We start from the raw sequence: 18,815 nt of genomic DNA on the forward strand, positions 1-18,815 counted from the left end.
AAGAATTCTACCCAACGCTTGTATAGTTTTCTAAGCGTAGATAACAATAATTACTCTACTTACCTTAACACCAGCCAACCACAGTCCTCTTGGCATAAGAGGCAGAATGACACTGTCACCACTCCACAGACAAATAGCACACATAAGAGAAACCGACAACCCTCTAAAATACACCGCCCAAACCAAAACCTCTCAAAATCACTAGACCTAGAACACCCTTCGCAACATATAGATCTCCTACATTAAGGATGCGATATTATCTCTATTATACCATAGTCAGAAAACAATTAAGCTCCCAATCGGGCTCACAGTTAGATCCCTTTCACATCCACGACAGAGCCCCGACCCGCGTATCAAGCAAACACATAGATAGCTCCACACGACCTCTATAGGACACAGGACATCCTCCTTTCACCGAACGTCACCTTCCACTCCTGCACCCAGCGGAATCCAGTGGTTCTTGCTGACTCATACCGGTCCCCCCCATAGTTAATAAGTGGGTTTGCAGGCCAGCCCACACAACCGGTTATCCTAGTGTACTTTCCCTGAAGTCACACCCTCACACACCCTCCCCTCACTTCTCTACACCAACCCTTACCCTCAATCCTACGCTGATAATTCTCAGCCTTCAACCCCAACACATTCACAGCCCAGTCTCTGACTCCTCCTAAATATTTTCACAAACTTAGGTACCCAAGCCTTTTAAGGGTAATAATGGCCCCTCGTCAGGCTCCATCAATTAACCACTCGTTGAAAGTCATATCTATCAATGCAAAGGGCTTAAACATCCCTGAAAAGCGATAGCAGCTACTTGCTCAAATGCGTAGCTCAAAGGCGGACGTAATCTTCATACAGGAGACTCATTTCTCCAGCGCAAATATCCCTAAACTGAGGAACCATTTCTTCCCCCATTGCTATCATGCCACTACACCTTCTTCAAAAACAAAAGGGGTTTCAATACTCCTCTCCAAGAATATACACCTGCAAATATCGGACACATTGACAGACGTACAAGGCAGATTCATCTTTATTAAAGGCACATTCAAAAACAAACCAGTTACCCTAGCAAACATCTATAGCCCTAATACTTCCCAAGTTCCATTCTTCCGCACAGTAATGAGAGAATTAACATCCTTTCAGTAAGATCTTCTGATCCTGGGGGGAGATTTTAATGTCCCCCTAGACCCTATTGTAGATTCCTCAACAGGTAAATCCCACTTACCGTACAGAGCCCTAAAACAGATCAAAAATTGTTTGCAAGAACTATCACTGCATGATTCGTGGAGAACCCTACACCCAAAAGACAAAGACTATACCTTCTTCTCGGCCCCCCACAATAAATATTCCCGTATTGATTACTTATTCCTATCACAACCGGACCTCCCTACCCTCTCAACAGCGACCATAGACCCTATGACATTCTCAGACCACCACCCCATTTCAATGTCGCTCAATCTCTCAGACACCCCCCAAAGACCCTACTTGTGGAAATTAGATCACACACTCCTAACAGACGAGCTACAGGTAGAAGAAATCCGTTCCTGTCTGAAGGAATACTTCATAGAAAATAACACCCCAGACACGTCCCCTTTGACGCAATGGGAAGCGCACAAATGCGTCATAAGAGGGAAATTAATATCCCTTACAGCCTCCATCAGAAAAACCAAGAAAGCCAATCTATACAACCTTTTCGCAAAACTAAAGAAACTAGAAGCATCTCACAAACAAACGTTAGCACAAAACACCCATATAGAACTAACGGAGATCCGTACACTTATCAAAGGAGAAATATACTCAAACCTTAAGAAAAAGTTAATTCTTTCACACAAGTTATTCTACGAGTTTGGTAACAAGAGTGGCAGACTGTTAGCAAAGGCCTTACGCAAGCAAAAAGCTAATAACACAATATACAAACTACAATCCGCCTCCGGAATGACCATTACACAAAATGAAGAAATAGCAAAGGAATTCGTGAAATATTATTCCTCCCTTTACGACCTACACACATCAGAACCCACATCTACCCCTGCATCAGTAAGAAACCAAAACATTAAATCATTCTTAGATCTATATATCCCCGAGAAATTAACCCCAGAGATAGCTGCATCCCTTGAATCACCAATCACTTCTATGGAATGGTCCCAAGTACTCAAACAGCTTAAACCAGGTAAAAGCCCTGGCCCAGATGGCCTCCCGGCCGCCTATTACAAAACGTTTACTGACACCCTTCAAGCTCCATTCCTTAGGACCTTTAACTCTCTCTCCCCTACAAACCCCCTCACAAGTGGAATGTTAGAAGCCCATATAGTAGTTATCCCTAAAGAAGGCAAGGACCCTTCCCACACGAGTAATTATAGACCGATCTCCTTGTTAAAAGTGGACATCAAAATCTTCTCTAAAATATTAGCCAACAGATTACTAACCCTTCTCTCTTCCATCATATCCCATGATCAAGTGGGTTTCATCCCTGGACGAGAAGCCAGGGATAACACGAGCAAAGCAATAAACCTACATCACCTGATTACACACACCAAACAAAAGGGATTCTTTTTGTCACTAGATGCGGAGAAGGCGTTCGACAGAGTATCTTGGGATTACATGCATGCAGTTTTACAAGCCATAGGACTTGGTCCTCAGATGATTGGATTTATTATGTCATTATACAGCATTCCAGCAGCAAAAGTAAGGATCAATGGTACTCTGTCGAACGCCTTCCCGATCCGTAACGGAACGAGGCAGGGGTGCCCACTGTCACCTCTCCTTCCTAAGAAAAATGAAACTTAACCAAGATATAAAGGGAATTCACTCACCAGAAAAAGAATACAAGTATGCGGCTTACGCGGACAACATACTATTATTCCTCTCACAACCATTAACCACTTTACCAATCTTACTAACAGAATTTAAGATCTTCCAATCCCTATCCAATCTGAAGATCAACTTCACTAAATCTTTCGCTCTTACTATATCACTAACCCAAAACATAGTAGACCAATGTAAACACAACTTTCCATTCCAATGGAAACAAGACTCATTACGTACTTAGGGATACAGATCCTATCCACACTCTCTGACCTATACACTAAAAATTTTCTCCCCCTTTTAAACAGATTAGCCTCCGACTTCAAAACTTGGAACAAACTGACATTTTCATGGTTCGGCAGAGCGGCCATACTAAATATGAACGCTCTTCCCCGGATATTATATCTATTACAGGCGATCCCGATACAGATTCCTCCTCTATTTTTCAAGTCATATAGACAGATCAGCTCTAAGTTCTTATGGGGTAAACACAGACACAGAATTAGCCACCAATTGCTCTCCTGCCCGAAAAACCTAGGAGGAATAGGCCTTCCCAACATTTCCAAATACCACATAGCTACCCATCTTACCAGGATAGTTGATTGGAATGTACATACCCAACAGAAAGACTGGGTCTCCCTTGAAGCCTCCTTTACGAAATTAGAATGTAAATCACTCCCGTGGATTTCTCTTAACCAAATTCCACAAGAGATCCAAACACACCCGACGATTGGTTCCACCCTACGTTGTTTCCACTTAATATGCAAAACTGTCCCGATCTCTTCCACTCCCAGTCCATTGACACCAATAAAATTGAACCCGGACTTTCCTCCAGGCATGCATCATCAGTTTTTAGATGACAACTTACCACATGGTCAAACCAGAGCTCATCACTTCCTCCAACAGGGCAAAATTCTCCCCGCAACGCAAATGGCAACACGCTTTGAAAAAACGCCTATCCCACAATGGACATATCTAATGATAGCACACTACCTCCAAACTCTCGACAAGAAGGGTCAATGCTCCAGACAACTTACACCCTTTGAAACATTATGCACCAAATTAACACCACAAACACACCTTATCTCTCAAATACACAACATGCTTTTCGCTGACCCCAAAGCAAACGACAGTCAGTTCTGCAAAAAATGGGAGAAGGACCTATCTATACAAATTACGGAAGAGAGCTGGGAGCGAATATTCTCACACATACATAAAGGTTCAATTAATATCTCCACTCAAGAGAATGGATTCAACATTTTGTCGAGATGGTACCATACCCAAGCATTATTACATAAATTAAAAACCAATATTCCTGAAACATGCTGGAGGTGCCATCAAGAAAGGGGCACTTTACTCCATATGTGGTGGTCCTGCGCCCCCCTCCAAAGTTTTTGGTCGGAGGTCCTCAAAATAATTGGTCAGATCATCACCTACAATCTAGATTTCGCCCCAGCTCAATTCCTCCTTCACCTATCTCCCTATCCACACAGCACATACCACAAGTCACTTATGATGTACTTGATCAATGCAGCAAAACAATGCATCCACATACATTGGAAATCAAACAAGATACCTACTCTGGCAGAATGGTTCGTCAGAATAAACAAGATAGCAGAAATGGAAAAACTAATACATATCGCTCAAGATACACCAATGAAATTTAGCCACAAATGGGCATGTTGGACCCACTTTAAGACTCTGCCTGAATACAAGTCCATTTTGAACTCTCCCACATAATGTGACATGGTTAACTAAGGTCACTACCCACACATACAAACCAGATATATTTACCCTTTACCCCCACCTCGCTGTGGTCTTATCCCCTTATAGAACAATACTCAAACATTTTGGAAATATCCAGACACACCCACCATTATCTAGGGGAGTCAGAGACCACCCTGTCCCACCTGTCCCATCCCTCCCTCCCCTTCCCTCATGCCCTACCTACCCCTCTCACCCGTCCCTCCCTCCTCCCCCATCCTCATTTCCTCCCACGCCAGGCTTGGAATAACCAATATGAGCTTGCAAGTCACTCACCCCTCATACCAATCAGATACCCAACTTGAGAAATATGTACCAGAGATTTATGAGAGTGTCTGACACGAATAAAGTGAGATCCCTACTCCTTGGATCAAGTTTTCCCATGAATAAGTAAACCAATTACCTACTCCACACCGAATAGATGACAGTGAACAGAACAAACTGCCAAGGGAGTCTAAGTTCCTAGGCTGTTAAGACCCTCTCCCAGATACGTACTGGGTTCTATATCCTTTATTGACGTTGTTAGTATGTTTACGACCTTCTAGCCCGGCTGGGAATTCTCTTAAGTTTTTAAACTCATACTGTAAAAGTATTCATGATCTATGTTTACTGATGTTTGTTACACATTTGCTGTAAAATCTTTACAATCTTCAATAAAATGTTTGAAATAAAAAAAAATTGGCACGGCGTTCCCCTTCATGATTCATACCAGACAGCTGTCAGCACTGCCTGTTGCTCATCGCGAAAGGAAAAAAATGTTTCCTTTCCTGATGAGCGAGCCAGCCCGGCGCTGGCTCCCGCGACGGGGCTCGCAGGTGTCAAATCTCGCTGATAACAGCAGCGAGATTGACAAAATATCGCGGTCACCTACTGTAGCTGACCAAATACCAGCCCTCGACGAAAGTGCTGATATCCTGCTGTTACTCAGCCGAGACATTTTACGGGTGTACAAGGCTCATCAGCAAATCAATGGTCCACATCATGCACCATATGCTCAGTGTCTGGATCTAGGCTGGGTCATCATAGGCAATGTCTGTCGAGACAAAGGCAAAGGTCTTACTCAGTCTTTTCCTTTAAAATACACGTCCTGTCAAATGGACGGACTACTTGTTCTGGACAACGACCACATCAATATAATGTGAAAGATAGACAGTTTAAAAAAGGTCCACAACAGCACATCATACAAGATGATAAGAAAGCCCTTAATGTCTGGGACAACACAGTGTCTGGGACAACACAGTGTTCGAAGTAACCACTAAAGACCAGGAGTTGGCAGCTACCATGGAAGACAAATTATTCTTGAAAACCATATGTAAAGAGTTCTACCAAGATGATTCCAATAGTTGGGTAGCACCTCTACCATTTTTTATCACAAGAAAGAGATTACCAAATAACAGAGTGGAATGCATTAGGAAGTTCTCCAAGCCTGAACAATGGCACTATGTTCCCACTAACCTCAACCCTGCTGATCGCGGCAGCCGTGCAGTACCTACTACTGCATTTATGGACACATCATGGCTATCTCCACCAGTATTCTTGAATGGTAAACTCATCTCAAGTTCTACAGATTCTCATTGCAACTATTGGCCTATGGGTCTTATTACAAAGACTATGCCAAGTATTGACGGAAAAGTACGGAAAGTTGAAGTTAAAGTAATGAAAGAAGGTTCTGCACACTTTTACTTCAGGCCTATAAAGGAACTAGTACTTCTTTTGGCCAAAGAAGAATACAGGTCATCAACTTGATTCAAAGGGAGGTACGAAGGATTGATGCATGTTTCTGCCTTCCCCTCTGAAGATGGATATTTCCTTGTTACAGCCTGGACCTTTGAGACCAACATCTGTATATGTTAATGTTTGCATTGTTTCTCTTGTTCTTCCCTTCCCTCTTGTTTTGCAGGTTTTCTTGGAAAGAACTTCAGTACTTATATTTGGACTTGGACTAAAAAGTCTATTAATAATAGAAATCATAAATTTCGACAGGGAGTTTCATATTTCACATGCCTTGTGATATGCCTTTAAATGTTGTATGTATTATTCTGTCCCTGGTCCCTCCCTTTCCCGTATCTCAGCTTATCCTGTATAGTTAGCCCCACCCTTTGTTCATTCTCCCAGTAATGCATTTCTGCACACATGTGCACTGGATCACATTATGATCTTTTGACCTATCCGATGTTCATTTTTGGAAGATCCTCACAGTTTATGGATTAAACTTCAAAAGATCAACAAGGTGTCGTCTGGATTGAGTCACTGTCTGTTTATCCAAATAAGATTGGGGTTATTGACATCTCAACACAACTAACTGTAAGTTACGGAGATCACACTTTCAATGCTGAGATTGGAGAGACAGAACAGATCCCGAACGACAGAAAAACTGATAATCGTGGGACACCAGATTCAAATTTTTGCGGATCTGTCCCCATACACGGTTCAAAAGCGATGGGCACTGAAACCGCTACTCTAAGTCCTGGCGGGCAAAGAGATCACCTATAGATGGGCCTTCCCGCTTCGCTTAAACTTCTCATACCGCAACAAACCATACAGCTTCTCCTCCTTCCATGATAGGGAACGTCTCGTATTACAACATGGATTGATATCTCAGAATTACCACCAATGTCCACTGCTAGAGGAGCTCCTTCTACCAAAAGACCATCGCCTACGAGACCCATAACTCAAGTGTGGCAGAAACAACTTCACAAAAGATCAAGAGAATCCCTTCCATCATGAGCAAGAATCTGAACTTTTCATGTCTCATCATTCTACTGACTTCCTTTTTGACTGAGATTGTGGCCTAACTGTCGCAGTGGTTGCTTATCCTGAGTAATCCCCAGGAATGGACCACGGATCCTTAAGGAACTTTGCATCCAATTGCTACCCAGTGCAGCACTACCACCATTTTACAGGTTTCTGTTTTTATCCTTTTTTTTTCTCTTTTTCATAACATAGTCTTTTATGAACAGTCCTAAATGGTAGGATTTAATACTTTTTCCAAGTTTACCCTAGTATTCTTATTTTTTTCAGTGGGTTCAACCGCAAATTTATTTGACCAAGTACCTTGCTCCACGCAGTAGTTATTTTCTGTTTCCTATCTTTATGGAATAGTGGGGCCCAGGGTTCAGGGGACATGACTTTAAGAGACCCCCCCACCTCCTCCCCCCCTTACCGGGTCATTTGTTCCCTCCTAGGAGCGCCAGCTTTATAGCTACGGCCGGCTGTCTCGCCCTTTCCCATGGCGAGCAGCGGGTGCCAACATCACGATTTTCTCTCCAAATTGTTATATACTAGGTTGGCTTATGTTTCCCACTGGGGAGGTGTAGGATGGTCTAAAGAGATTTGTAGATGCTTCAGTTGAGTGCCAACAGGGCCCAGACTTTAAGAATTTTATTGTCATCGATAACCTCCGTGGTGGGGTTGACTGGAGTGGTCACAGTGCGCCTCCCTCTGACTCCGATAGGTGAACACTAGTTCTTTCTCCTGTCGGAGTCAGATACACACGACCTCTTTGGGTTGTTTTGAATTTCTTCTGGGTTAAGGACCGGGTGGGGATGGGTCCCTTCCTGGTCCTAGTGGGTAGGGGTTATTATTGTATGATGCACTACTAATGCTTCTCTTTTTCACTCCTCTCACTCTCTCTCTAATTTCATACCTCTCTACCCTCTTCTCCTTTTCCCTCCCCATCCCTCCCCCCCTCCCACCTCCTTCTTCAGATACAGGGTCTCGCTGGATCTCCTGCTTCTCAGAACGCAAGACGAGTCCACAAAGTAGCCAGGGTCATCTCCTATTTGCCAGGAACAGCACCAATGACCGGTAAGATTGACATGCACATCACTCCATGACTGACTCCACACAGACATTTAAAACTCAGGATATTCTCCCATAACTTACAGGGCCTCAACAATCCCTACAATCCCACGTTCCTCCATAAAAACTTCACACACTTTCACCTAGCTAATGCGGTCAACAAAACGAGAGGAGTGGCAGTTTGCTTCTCGAACAAAATACAATTCTCTCATTCAATAAACATTAACTACTTCAATACCAGGCACTTAGGCACCTTCCTGCCCAGGCCAATTTTCAGCTTTCAGCGCTGTTGCAATTTGAATAAAAATTGTGTGGTCATGCTACATTGTACCCAAACAAATGTTTTATCATTTTGTTCCCACAAATAGAGCTTTCTTTTGGTGGTATTTTATCACCTCTGCGATCTTTACTTTTTACAAATAAAAAAAGACCAAAAATTTAGAAAAAAAAAAAAAGTTTTTCTTTGTTTCTGTTAAATTTTTTTGTAAATAAGTTTTCTTCTTCAATGACGGGCACTGATATGGCTGCACTGATGGGCACTGATAAGACGGCACCGATGGGCACCAATGAGGTGGCACTGCTGATGGGCACTGATAGGCAGCACTGATAGGCAGCACTGATGGGCACTCATAGGCGGCACTGATGGGCACTCATAGGTGGCACTGATGGGCACTCATAGGCAGCACTGGTAGGTGGCATAGATGGGCACTGATAGGTGGGCACTTATGGGCATGGATGGGCACTGAGAGGTGGCACTGATGACACTGATGGGTGGCAATGCTGGGCAATGCTCCGTTGGAGGTTCTTTACCATGATCGGTGTAGCAGTGTGTCAGACTGACAGACCGCACCACCGATCACCGTGATGCGGCTGTTATCCTGCTGGACATCATATGACACCCAGTCAGGATAACTGAACCACCGCCTGGCCGTCATTCTGCTATAGGCCGGGCAGGAAGTGGTTAAAGACCCCGACGGCCATTACATCCTAGTTACCGGAACAATTAATGGGGGGACCTACACGTTTGTCTCCTATTATGCCCCAAACACACAATCAAGACAAATTTTTTGATACTACTCTTAAGACTTTGAAGCCTCATTTCCTGGGCACAGTGATCCTGGGGGGAGACTCCAACACCCCATTCAATCACTCCCCAGACAAATCCAACCCCCTGAAGCCAAAAACCAAAAGACCTCCCAAACAAGGCCTTCGGGTAGCTCAGAGCATACAATCGTTCGGCCTGATAGACATCTGGAGGGAGATGAATCCCCGAACTAATGACTATATGCACTACTATGTTCCTCATAATACTTTTTCTAGGATAGACCACATCTTTGTCCCATCACACATAATCCCAAGGGTGGAAACCTCCAAAATATATGACATGTCCCTATCTGATCATTCCATAATGACACTGACTCTCAGAGGAGGGTCGGGTCAGAGAGAACCCTTTAGATTTAACCTTTAGATTAGATTTAAACGCTCTTGAGCAATCCGGTCTACTGCAAATTATTAGAAACAGCCTTAACTGAATACTTTTTCAAAAACAACACCAAATTGATCTCACCAGGCTCTCTATGAGCAGCTCACAAGGTGGTGATGAGGGGTAGACTCATACAGCTCTCATCTCAACTTCAAAGGGAAAGCAAGACAGAAGTCTTACAGCTCACGGAGGAATTTCATCAGCTGAGTAAGCGCTATAAGTGAAACCCTACCCCAGACAGCCTGGCCAAGCTCAACTCGGCACGAGTTGAACTAAATCTCTCCCTCGCCACCTCAGCAGAAAAGCACCTGTGATGGACAGGGGCACGCTTTTACTATCAGAAAGACAAAATAGGCTCCAAGCTTGCAGCTAAACTAAGCCTGTGGACTCGCACCTTAGTCTTCCTCAAAATTACAGCCACGACAAGCACTTTAACACAGAACCCAGTGGGAATTATGGACTTGTTGCATGACTTTTACTCGCGCCTATATGAAAAATTACCCCACACACGTTTCAAAGCCAGAGAAAAGTTTCTTCAGGACCTCAATCTGCCCCACCTAAAGCAAACGCACCAGGAGCTACTTCACAAACCCTTCTCATCAGATAAAATACTGGAAGTTGTTAAATCCTTGAGGTTAGCCTCAGCTCCTGGGCCTGACGGCTTCTCAGTCTGCTATTATAAGAAATTCGGCCCACAACTGGCACCTTACATGCCTCGGTTCTTCAACTCCCTCCGGGATGGAGCCCCCCTTACTAACGATTCAAACTCAGCTTTTATATCAGTCATACCCAAACCTTGTAAAGACTCAAGCGAGGTTGGTAACTACCGTCCTATCTCGTTAATTAATAACCACCTCAAAATTATGACAAAAATCCTAGCAACCAGGATATCAAGCTTCATATCTAGTTACATCCACAGGGATCAGTTGGTCTTCATCCTGGGGAGACAGTGACTGGACCAAGTTCAAAGGGCAATTGATCTGATTTCCCTTCTGCAGTCCCAGTGGGACAGGGGCCCCATTCAAGAGGGCTACCTGTTGTCATTAGACCTGCAGACGGCCTTTGACTCTGTGTCGTGGCCCTATCTTTTTGATATTCTAGAACACTGGGGGTTTGGAGCTGGATTTCTTAAAATAATACACACCCATTACTCAATTCCTAATGCTCAGGTGCACCAAATGGGTCACTACTCTACGTCCTTCGACATTCACAAAGGAACCAGACAGGGATGCCCCCTATTTTCGCAATCGCGATTGAGACACTGGACATAGCTATAAGAGCGAATACGAACATTAAAGGGGTCCAATGCGGAGGAACATAAGTGCGCCCTCTTCGCCGATGACATGTTATTATTCCTGACCTCTCCACTAATCTCCACCCCCAATGTGTTCCGACTTCTCCAGGAAATCTGAACCATTTTGGGTCCCCAGGTCAATGTGTCCAAATCAGTTGCCCTTAACATTTCGGTTCATACAACATTAATCGACCAACTTAAACACTTTACCTTCACTTGGGCAGGAGACGTAATCCCCTATGTGGGAATCAAACTAATTAAATGCATTGGCAACCTATACACTGCCAACTACCCTCCCATGTTCCACTCATTAGAGGCAGATCTAAATAATTGGTCAAAGGAGGGCCTATCCTGGCTAGGTAGACTGAACGCAAACTAAATGAATCTATTGCCTCGTCTTTTATATTTGTTCCGCTCCCTCCCCATCCCTATTAAAAAATCGATCCTGTCTAAATTTCAATCCAGGGTTATTGGATTTGTCTGGGGGGGACTGAGGACATTGTTTTGCAAGGGACATCCTACTCTGCCTCAAGACTCATGGCGAACTAGGACTACCGAACTTATGGCTCTATTACCAGGCAGCACAGCTGGCCCAGTTTTCCGCTATATACGCCAAGAGTCTCAGACCTGCCTGGGTCTCCCTTGAGAGGCAGGCAGTCCCTAATTATACACTCGACTTTTTAGTATGGAGACCAGCGAAACACAGACTTGTCATATTAGCTCCTACGTTATATCACTCCCTAGCGCTTTGTGATCAGCTACATAAAAACGCGCACCTGATATCTCCCCTAAAGCCTCTCACGCACCCATTTCATACCCCGACTTCCCTCCAGGGATGAATATACATGCGTTTCACTGGTGGCTGAACAAAGGTCTTTTCAGAATAGGTCATTTTTTTACACCTAATGGCCCCATTTCACTGGGTCATTGCCTGAGTAAACTAGAAATGCCAGCCTCGGAAAAATTCAGACTTTCACCGATCAGGCACTTCCTCCACTCACTTTGGACTGACAAACTGAACATTCCCAAAGCCACTATGTACGAACAATGATGCTCTAATACAGGACCTCAAAAGGGTGGGATCTCCACTATTTACGCTTTCCTGGCAGATAGGATAGACGCCCCAGCATACGCTCGACCTTGGGAGTCCGATCTGGACATCCATCTGGACCCTGATATGTGGTTTCAAGCCTTCAGCAGATCATCTAAAGGTTAATCTTAAACATCGCTTTGATAGAAGCTGACATTAATGTTTTCACGAAGTGGTGCTATGTTTCTGCCAGGCTCTCCAAGATATTTCCAGATGCCTCCCTCCTACGCTATAGAAGTTGCGGACATATAGACATGATGCTTCATATATGGTGGACGTGCCCCCGCATACAAAGCTATTGGAATACGTTTCTTCACCTTCTATGAAAGGTCACTGAGATTGACATTCCTTAAGACCTCACACACATCCTACTAAACTGCAGATTGCACAACACTCCTAAGACCACACAACTCATTTTCTGTATGTGTTTGGGAGCCAAGATCACATTAGTGAAAGCCTGGAAAACTCCAACTGTGTCAATCTTGGCTGCCAAACAAAAAATTTTGTGGATCATGACACAGGAACAAACAGTGGCAAAACTGCGGGACACAGTACAGCGATTTGAGGGGATCCGGGAACCATGGGCCACATATATCAAGATCCCGCTTTACCCAGGTCACCTACAAACATGAAGGATTTCCCAGCGAGACCACGCTCCTTTATCCTGCATCCTATCACACTCCCCTCTCTTCCTTCCCCAACTATTTCTCTTCTCCTTTCTTCTCCTTTCTCTCTTTCTTGATATCTATCAACAGATACTAGCTTGACAGGGTGTTATCTATACAGTAGGCACCTCACGGATCAACCTCATATATACGCTAGATAACCCAACGCAGGGAACAGATAATCACATTTGGTCAAACACTCACGATAAGGGACCCATCGACCCAACCCCGGGGGGTGCGTTATCGGTGCATCTCCCGGGAGGGGCCGAGGAGCGAAAGGCGGGGGGCACCACCGGGTGAGGTCCTGGAGCTCTCTCACTCCACAGTGAGCACCCATAGGGGTGGGGTGATGATCTCTGGGACTAGCTTAAGGAGTCATCCCTGCTGAATTTCTCATGTAGACCAATACCTGCAGTGATATACTTGGGTAACACATCAATCTAAGCAACTGACATGAGGGTACAGAATTCTTTGTCTTCCCCCGGTCAGAATAACCATAGACACCAGAAGGAGTCCACTATGTTACTCAACACATACATGCCTAGCGTTGCCCGTTTTTGGGGACCATCATATCCTGCAATATAATGTTTTCTTTTGTTCTTGTTACGTTATCCCACTGGTTATAGCCCCCCCCCCTTACAAGTTATAATTCCTAAGTTACAAAATGGGCAGGTATTAAATGTGACTATAGAACTACATTTGGAAACATGTATGTGCCTTAATAATGTAATCTCCATGCTTGAGATCTCTCTTTTGTTGCAATGTTTTTTCCTTTCCTGGCTAACTTTGTCAGTGAGGGGATTTTATTGTATGGATTGTCATTGTCATTATTATATTGTAAATCTTAAATAAAAATATTGAAAAAAAATAAAATCAAGATGATATTACTAATAGATGAGTGAATTGATTATTACTGCGGTAAATGAAAGGCGGCACAGTGGTGCAGTGGTTTAAGGCGGCACAGTGGTGCAGTGGTTAGCACTCTCGCCTAGCAGTAAAAAGGGTCGCTGGTTCGAATCCCAACCACGACACTACCTGCCTGGAGTTTGCATGTTCTCCCTGTGCCTGCGTGGGTTTCCTCCAGGTACTCCGGTTTCCTCCCACACTCCAAAGACATGCTGGTAGGTTAATTGGCTTCTGTCCAAAATTGGCCCTAGTATATGAATGGGGACCTTTGATTGAGGGTAGGGACTGATGTGAGTGTGCGATGTACAGGGTTAGGAACAAGGGTCAGGGTTGTAGACACACACTCACTCAGGTTGAACTGGATGGACTGGTGTCTTTATTCAACCTTACTAACTATGTCACTATGTTGACCAAATGTCATGATCTTCATGGCAAAGATGTTGATAGAAGACTCTGAATTGAAAAAAAAGCTATACATGTGTATATATATGGAGATGCAGCATTGGCTTATTTCAGACCCTGAGCAAGGGGTTGTATCACCAGAACATCCCCACACCTACCATTTAAATTTCACTATTGCTTATACTCCACTTAGGTGGTTGTATTGGTAGTGGAAGCGGCTCCCAAACATTCAGTCACAGCCATTTGCGCAAGATCATCCATAATCTCTTCATAATCTCTTCAGTCATGAATAACGCCAGGATGGCCAAATCATGTTGACCTATTTGTAGCTGAACAAAAGCACCCACCAAGGATATGACACCTACAAGAGGTTTACCACAAATTCTTTAATAACAATAATAATCAAATGGACAAAAAACTCAAACCAGATCGTGAGTAGACTAGGATGAAAAAACAATAAATGGTTGTACTCACAGTGTACATAGGCATATCACAGCAAAAGCAAATGCGAACCATCGCCTTCAGGTCTGATATGGTAAACCAGCAGTGCGGGAAGACCAGGTGGCTTCTGTAGTGGTTGGTGCGTTTTGAGGGAGAACCCTCTTCTTCAGAGCCAAAATTAATCATTTTGGTTTTGAAGAAGAGGGTTCCCACTCAAAACAGCTTTTGCTGTGATATGCCTATATACACTGTGTGTATGCGAGTACAACCATTGCCCTTTTTATTTGGAATAACACTTATTTTGGTAATGCTCTAGGTCGGTGCACCCTTCTCTTGCTACTGTTGGCCTATCTTTATACCCTGAGCAGGTGTGTAGTGTGATGTTAATTGGGAGGGTAGGTGGGTGGTTTGCGAGGGAAAAGTTGGGATAGAGGAGCATTGGGAGGACTGCTTTTTGAGGGGGACTGCTTTTGGGTGGGGTATCCATCCTGGTCCACTCACCATCTGGCTGTTTGAGCTTTATGTCCATTTGATTATTATTTTCAATAAAGAATTTGTGGTAATAATGTTGTATTCATCATATTCTTGGTGGGTCTTTTTGTATATTTCTGCATGTTGGAAACACCTTCCCTTATTTATATATATATATATATATATATATATAATCACCCCAGAGCTAAAGGTTGTCCTGGGTTCCAAACCTTAGAGAGGACTCACGTGGGACTTACCATGTTTAATGCATAGAGGACAAATGTATAGGCCCACAAATCTGTCAGAGAGTAGGAGTCTCCAAGAAATTTCTCTTTTATCCTTTCCCATGGAAATGTCCGTTCTGCCTCCTCTTTCATTTGCTCACGTAACTGATTCTCCAGAACTTTCATACATGAAAAGTCTGACCAGTTTTTTTTCGAATGCAGAGAGGACAAACACCTGGAATGTTAAAACAGTAAGTTGAATGTTTGATAGGCAAGATATTCATTTAACATGCTTTGTCTGGATGAGAATTGTTCTTCATTTGTTGTCTATTGACTTGATGCCCTGAGGCCATGATGAAACATCCCAGACTTTAAGTGGTTGAAGCAATCTAATGGCTGCAGCTGCCAATCTGAAGCAATCTCATGGCTGCAGTTTGGTGTCAATTTTTTCAGCCAGTGTTCATCTATTTAGTAAAAGTGATCAAGGCAGCTCTACATCCTCCCGAACACTTTTACAGTAGTCAGAAAGGCAGCCTCCCTTCACTGGCACCTCCATGGTGGATCAATGGCTCTCCTGTTCCTCCAAGGAGCCCAAGACCACTAAAAATGTATCATCCATTAAGCAGGAGGAGATTGAAGAACATCCATTCCCTGATCTCTCCTGCAAGTCACTTTGGCTTCAAAGCTGTCATTCCATGGCTGATGTAGAAGGGATAGCAGGTAATAAAGCCTGATCTATTCTTGATTAGCTGAAGTGAAGGCAAGGGAAACAATGAGGGGGAAATTGACCCCTGATGTCTCCATAAAGAGGACTTGTCACTTGCCTATGCTATCACATAGGGGACTTGTTAGCCCCCTTATGACAACAAAAAAGTTAAAAATGATAAAAAATTGTAAGAAAACTAAATGGTTGAATACTAATATAAATAATAATAAAAGTATTTTTTTAAAAATATTAAAGCACTATATATATATATATATATATATATATATATATATATATATATATATATATATATATATATATATATACACACACACTGGGCTTTTTTTCCCAATGAATAGGTTCAGGAACTCAACCACGCTCCCACTGCAAGGGGTGGAGCACGCTGCATCAAAGGGCCTTAGTGAATTATGCACATAGTTCAGATGTACACAACATACACAGTGCAGGGTTCACAAGTGCGCAATGCACAGGTTGCGGGACTCAGGAGTGTACTATGTACAGGGTGCAGGGTTCAGGCATGCACTACAAACAGCATGCAGGGTTCAGGAGTGCACTGCATACAGGGTGCAGGGTTCAGGAGTGTGCTATGTACAAGGTGCAAAGCTCAGGAGTGTGCAATGTATAGGCTGCAAGGCTCATAAGTGCACTACGCAAAAAATGCAGGGTTCAGGAGTGTGCTACGTACAAGGTGCAAATCTCAGAAGTGCACTACACAAAGAGTCCAGGGTTCAGGAGTGTGCTATGTACAAGGTGCAAAGCTCAGGAGTGTGTAATGTACAGGCTGCAAGGCTCAGAAGTGCACTACGCAGAGTGCAGGGTTCAGGAGTGCACCATGTACAAGCCGCAAGGCTCAGGTGTGTGCTACGTACAGGGTTCATGAGTACAATATGTGCAGGGTGCAGGACTCACAAGTACACTATGTACAGTGTGCAGGGCCCAGAAGTGTGTTTTGGAAGGGGTGTATGGTTCGGGAGTGCACTATGTACAGAGTACAGGACTCAGGAGTGTGCTATGTACATGGTGCAATGCTCAGGTGTGTGCTATGTACATTGTCCAGGGTTCAGAAGTAAAATATGTACAGGGTGAAGAATATCTTTTTTGCTTGAAAACTCCACTCAAAAATACGAATTTTATTGTTTTTTTTTTTCTGCCTGTTGGAGCATATGCCTGAAGATGCCTGAAAAAGCCATAGTGTGCATGGACACATTGGCTAACATGGAGGGGTGTTTCCAGGCAGAAAAAAACTGAGCGCTTATAAAAGCTCAAAAGCTTGTAGGAGCAGCTTCTTTGAGCTACAGTGTGCATGAGCCCTTAATGTTGTGAAAATGTAAAAAATATAATGTGGCAAAAAAAAAAAAAAATCAATAGCTGTTATTTTATGCAGTTAACAAATGCTTTATAAATTGCTATACTGTATATATACCATGTTGATCCAGATATCCCAGCGATGTATGTAGTGGCACCTAAAAGGTTGAGTTCAGACAGTTTGGAAATCGTTCCCAGAAAACCAACCATGGCACGGAGTCCGCCCCCAGATCCCAAGACCGCGATTACAGGAGGGTCGCAATTCTTCAGAAAAAAGAAAGAAATGATGATCACCATAAGTTATGTTACAGATGGAATATGTAGAATGTGCATCCGCAGAACATTTTTCAGGGGGGGCATCATTTTAAGGTCACCTATGCTCTGACCCTTTTCAACAATGTCATTATAATGATCAGAGACTGCAGACATACTACAGGAGATGCTCAGAGACTGTGGACATAGTACAGGAAGTAGGGATGAGCCGAACACCCCCCGGTTCGGTTCGCACCAGAACCCGCGAACGGACCGAAAGTTCGCACGAACGTTAGAACCCCATTGACGTCTATGGGACTCGAACGTTCGAAATCAAAAGTGCTCATTTTAAAGGCTAATTTGCATGGTATTGTCCTAAAAAGGGTTTGGGGACCCGGGTCCTACCCCAGGGGACATGTATCAATGCAAAAAAAACTTTTAAAAACGGCCGTTTTTTCGGGAGCAGTGATTTTAATGATGCTTAAAGTAAAAAAAATGAAATATTCCTTTAAATATCGTACCTGGGGGGTGTCTATAGTATGCCTGTAAAGTGACGCGTGTTTCCCATGTTTAGAACAGTCCCTGCACCAAATGTCATTTTTAAAGGAAAAAATCTCATTTAAAACTGCTTGCGGGTTTAATGTCATGTCGGGTCATGGCAATATGGATGAAAATCAGTGAGACAAACGGCATGGGTACCCCCCAGTCCATTACCAGGCCCTTTGGGTCTTGTATGGATATTAAGGGGAACCCCGCACCCAAATTAAAATAAGGAAAGGTGTGGGGCCACCAGGCCCTATATACTCTGAACAGCAGTATACAGGCGGTGCAAACAAGACAGGGACTGTAGGTTTGTTGTTAAGTAGAATCTGTTTGTAATTTTGAACATTTTTAACGTGTTTAGCTCCAGCCAAAAAATCTTTTCTAAGGTTTTTGGAAAACATAGGGAAGGGTTATCACCCCTGTGACATTTGTTTTGCTGTCTTTACTCCTCTTCAGAAGATTTCACCTCACTTTTTTGTCCCAATGAAAAATGTTTTTTGAAAATTTGGGTTTTTTTGTGGAACAAGGATTGGAAAGCATCAGTGGAAAGGAGAAATTGTTTTCCCATATTAACTCTTACAGGAGAGAATTTCCCTTCCTAGGGGTAGATTTCATCTCACTTCCTGTTGTCTCCTTCCGTTTGCA

General features: G+C 43.5%; 1 protein-coding gene across 2 annotated transcripts in view; it reads right to left on the bottom strand.

The window, feature by feature from the left end:
* The window catches only part of LOC141123342 (cytosolic phospholipase A2 gamma-like), a 230,560-nt gene that overhangs the window by 142,979 nt on the left and 68,766 nt on the right, over nt 1-18,815 (bottom strand). For both annotated transcript variants that reach the window (XM_073612048.1, XM_073612049.1), the window contains exons 5-6: nt 17,494-17,639; nt 15,377-15,578 (exon numbers count right to left, since the gene is read on the bottom strand). In XM_073612048.1, the coding sequence (XP_073468149.1) occupies nt 15,377-15,578; nt 17,494-17,639 (348 nt within the window). The remainder of the gene's footprint in view (nt 1-15,376; nt 15,579-17,493; nt 17,640-18,815) is intronic.

Source organism: Aquarana catesbeiana, linkage group LG01 (assembly GCF_042186555.1).
Source record: "Aquarana catesbeiana isolate 2022-GZ linkage group LG01, ASM4218655v1, whole genome shotgun sequence".
Taxonomy (NCBI): Eukaryota; Metazoa; Chordata; class Amphibia; order Anura; family Ranidae; genus Aquarana; species Aquarana catesbeiana.